This window comes from Anopheles arabiensis, chromosome 3 (assembly GCF_016920715.1).
Source record: "Anopheles arabiensis isolate DONGOLA chromosome 3, AaraD3, whole genome shotgun sequence".
In the NCBI taxonomy this organism is placed as follows: Eukaryota; Metazoa; Arthropoda; class Insecta; order Diptera; family Culicidae; genus Anopheles; species Anopheles arabiensis.
This window is the reverse complement of record NC_053518.1, coordinates 43,422,745-43,427,012: the sequence shown is the minus strand read 5'-3', so window position 1 is coordinate 43,427,012 and position 4,268 is coordinate 43,422,745. Positions and strand designations below refer to the sequence as shown.

The 4,268-nt window shown below is 42.2% G+C and overlaps 1 protein-coding gene across 2 annotated transcripts; it reads left to right on the top strand.

Moving 5' to 3' along the window:
- Positions 1-494: 494 nt before the first annotated feature.
- LOC120904424 (endocuticle structural glycoprotein SgAbd-1-like) lies at positions 495-3,789 on the top strand. 2 transcript variants are annotated; one of them, XM_040314385.1, is made up of 5 exons: positions 495-986; positions 1,050-1,349; positions 2,044-2,284; positions 2,399-2,676; positions 3,544-3,789. In XM_040314385.1, the coding sequence occupies exons 1-4, from the start codon at positions 966-968 to the stop codon at positions 2,587-2,589; spliced, it is 753 nt and encodes a 250-aa protein (XP_040170319.1). In that variant the 5' UTR covers positions 495-965; the 3' UTR covers positions 2,590-2,676; positions 3,544-3,789. The 2 variants fall into 2 exon arrangements, with proteins under 2 accessions (XP_040170319.1, XP_040170321.1); XM_040314387.1 differs by having other exon boundaries at positions 510-986; positions 1,053-1,349.
- Positions 3,790-4,268: the final 479 nt, after the last annotated feature.

Sequence of the window (4,268 nt, the reverse complement as noted above, 5' to 3'; positions counted from 1 at the left end):
TTAGTTAAAAGAATAATAACAAAAATAATAGTAGTAATATTTATATTAATAATGAGTATAATATACATTTAAATAGGGCAACAAATTATAATTGGAAATATTTACATTGTAAGTGAATATTATGTACTACATTTGTATCACTTTTGTACCACACTGTAGAGCGTGCTTGATCGTTCTATTTTTTTTGCTGCACCTTCGCCATCTCATACCTTCAACGAGGTGCAAATTCATTAATCTCAGCCTGAATGGAAAGGCCCGGTAAGGTACAGACGGATCATAATGGCATTCAAATGAACACCCTAACAGCGAGTGATGGGGGTTCACCTCGCCCTCAACCCATCTCAACCACCTCGGATGCGTTCTACGTAGGTTGCTGGGTGGGGCGAAGAGGGTCGATTTTTTTTTCGGGGATCTCGCTTTTCCTTTCACGATCTGCCCTATCGCCCTGTCGCGATCTTACGCTATCATTCTGATTGTTCTCGTACCGTTCACTCTTGCGCTCTCTTTCACCGTGCATCGCCTCTTGGGACGTTCTATTCGTACCGCTGCGCACCTGCGATCGTGGCGGTATTGTGATTAGTGAACCGCATTTTGCGTGTAGTGTAGCCATTTTTTGTGTTGCTGTTTGTTGCTTTATTTATTTGATTCACTTTTTTTCGGGGGTGGTCCACCACGAACACCTGTCTTCGGGCTGAAGCTACAGCGAGGGCTCCGGTTGGGTCGGCATGGGTTGTATAAATAAAATTGCCGAGGGCAACATCGCTAATAGTTTGTCGTCGGTGTTTGGATAGTGCAGATTATTGATCGGCTCGTGCTCCATGCTGCTTACTTGATAGGCTGAATGGTGGGAACCGGGTGTGTGAAATCAGTAGTTTGACGTGTTTCAGTAGTGCTCAGCGAGTAGAAAAGCTTATTGTTTCGAATAAAAAATCAAGCCAAAATCAAGTTGAAGAAACAGCATCAAAATGACTAGTTTCTCCTTTACGGTAAATTGATAGTGACAGATAAATAAAAAGGCAAGTGTTTCACAGCGTTCGCTTTCGTTCTAGCAGTGCGCGTTGGTGCTTGTGATCGTGGCGTGTGGTGCTACCGCCAAACCCCAGAATCAGTACGCGCACTCTAGCTACAACAAGAATACGGGAGTGCGTAATACGTCCGTTGGCCATCGGCTGACTAATCAGCACCAGCAGTACCAGCAGCAACAGCACCAGCAGCACCAGCAGCACCAGCATCAGCAGCAGCAACAGCACCAATCGCAGAACCATTTTGCACACCAGCATCAGCCGCAAGCCTTACGTGCACCGTTGCTGCCCCCGCATAACCCAACTCAGTTTAGCCAAAGATTACAGGTAAGATAATGTACATTTTAAGAACCCACAATACTTTATTTGGACATATTTAATGGTAACGACGGAGCACATTTTAGGATTCAGAATATTTGTTTTGAAAATGCAGTATACTTTGGCAATATTCTAGAGAAATAAGATGTTTGAAAATGAAATGTATGAAATAATATGAAACTCAAGCTTAAAAATGAACTTATGTTACAATCTGTTGATATTGCTATTATTGATATTCGTTGCGTCTGGATGAAAAAAAATATGTTAATGTGAAAGATGAATCTTTTTTCAATGTATCAATACCTACTTTTTTCAATGTATCAATACCAGAAATTTAAGTATTTTTTAAATATACATGTACACAATTAACGATTATTTGAGCTAATTAATATGCTGTATTTAAGAAAATTAGGTTGTTTATTATTTAATTAAAAACGGAACTTGACGGGTGCTTTTTAGCATTATTTTATGAAAGCTTTTAGGTCTTGTTCATAAGCCTTTTTTCAACAAATGGTGCAATACTAAAATAAGCATCGTTGATGTTGACAAGTTTATTTAAGAGGATCGGTCCAAAAAGCCGTATTGCTTAATTTTTGTAAAATATCTAATGCTTTAAAGTACTATTTTCTTCTCTCACCCACCGATCGATTATAACACTAAATTAATAAACACTAAACTAACGATTGACATTTAATGCTCGCAGCAACCGTTCCCGAACGCAATCCGTCCCTTCGTACCAATTACCTCCTACAGCAATGACGTTTCGTACGATGGCAGCTATTCGTACGCGTATACGACCGGCGACGGACAGCAGCAGCAGGCACAGGGATATTTGAAAAATGCCGGCCGTAAGGACCTGGAGGCACAGGCCGTGCAGGGTTCGTACTCGTACACCTCTCCCGAGGGTCAGCTGATTACGGTGACCTACATTGCAGATGAGAACGGTACGGACTCGTCTTACCCTTCTTACGCAACTTGCGCCACACCTGCCAAGGCCATAAGCCATTCCCACTCGTTCGCTAATGCGGCCAATAACTTTTCCCTCACTCTTACTCTAGGTTTCCGTGCGGAAGGTGCTCATCTGCCCACACCACCACCGATCCCGGAGGCAATCCAGAAATCGCTTGCTCTGATCGCCCAGACGCAACCGGTTTCGGCCCAGTTCAATGCCGCTTACAACCAGCCCCGCTTCCACCAGGCCGGTCACGTTCCGTCGGCCAGTGGACACAATTACAACCGATACGGTTAAGACACCGGACGCGAGCGCAACATTATCCTCATTTGACTGACCCCAAAAAATCCTTATTGTCGACCGTCGATCGTCTCGGTGTGACAGGTACACAGCATCACCACATATGTTATAGTATAGGTAAAGTGCTTCGACACAGTCTGTGTTATTGCACCATTCATTACACCGGAAGAATCGTAGAACGAAGCCTTCTCTTCTGCTTACCTCAAGCAAACAATGGAGACAGATTCCACGCATAGCGACGTGCTTGTGCAGAACGACAGACAAAAGGGGAGGGGATGGTGGAACGCGATCGTCTAACAAATCTCACACACGAACTCCACCGCGCACTCCCTGCTCTTCCTGTTGCACCGACTGAAGCTTTTCCATCGTGTTGGAGGATGCAATCTGTCCATTCAGTCGTAAACTACACGATGCATTCGTGCGATACGCCGAACGAGTACGAAGTTGTAAATCTCTTTTCACTGTGATTCCGTATGGGATCGCTGCCTCCCCGTACGTACACTGTGCAGCTCGGTGGGTTGCGAATAGCATCGCCTCGCTAAAATGCGCAATTAATATGCAAATTGATTTCGGGCTCGTTTCCGAAACAGACGCGAAGGGAGTAGAAACCGAGATCTTCCAAACCATGATCTGGTGAAGAGAACAGGCAAAACCGCGTCATCGTCGATTGATTAAGAAACAATGTAAACTGTTTGTTTGTTTGCCACCTTCCCTGCATCTCTTCCCTCGTCTGTGTTTTGTGCAGATGAATTGATGATGATCGTAACGCAGGGTGCTTGCTTCGGGTTTATGTTACATCCACCGCACACGACATGCATGTTTGACACATTGTAATTGCTTTTCCACACATTAGCAACCGATTGGAAGCAGTAGATCGGGAGGAGGAAGATTGCGCCGGAACGAGTTGTCTGATGTGTCATTAATTGCATGTTGTTTCGTTTTTAATTCAAGATATTACACGCCGTTTTAATCCGTACGTTTTGCTACACCGGATCGACGGGGGAGATTCTGCTCTGCAATGGATGAACAACACGCGACAGACAACTAGCTCAGCGATCTTCACTATCATCAATGTCACTCTTGGAATATACTGTCAAGACTTCCGGAACCAACTCATCGTGTTATATCTTTGTTTGTACATAGATTGTAGATTGTTGTAGTGAAAGCAAATAAAGAACAATGATTCTTTTGAATATATGTTTAGTATGGTTCTTTTAGTTATTTATGATTTATTAATTTTATACGAGAATTCCATCTGCGGTATGTTTGAGTATTGATGTATTCTGTATCATCCGTGAACACCCAAAGATATACAGGCCAAATTGGATGGAATTCTTTTAAGTTACAATTGCTAAAGGCAGGATAAATAGTGATCATTATCTTTGGATTATTTGGCTTACTGAAATAAGCAAGACCTCGATCGGCTCTTTTGAAACCAGATTGTGTGTTTATGAAACTTCTACGATGCAATACGAAACCGTAAATCTTAATTTGCCAAAAAAAATTCTGTACAATTCTAGTAAAATCAACTAAAACTTTAAAAAAAGTTTCATTTATTGAGAAAAGTTCGCTTAACTCAAGATTGTGGAACTACGATTAATAGTTAATTTCTAATGTTACAAAAACTAAGAAATGTTATACTGTAAGAACATTTCTTCTTCGTGTTCAATTTACAA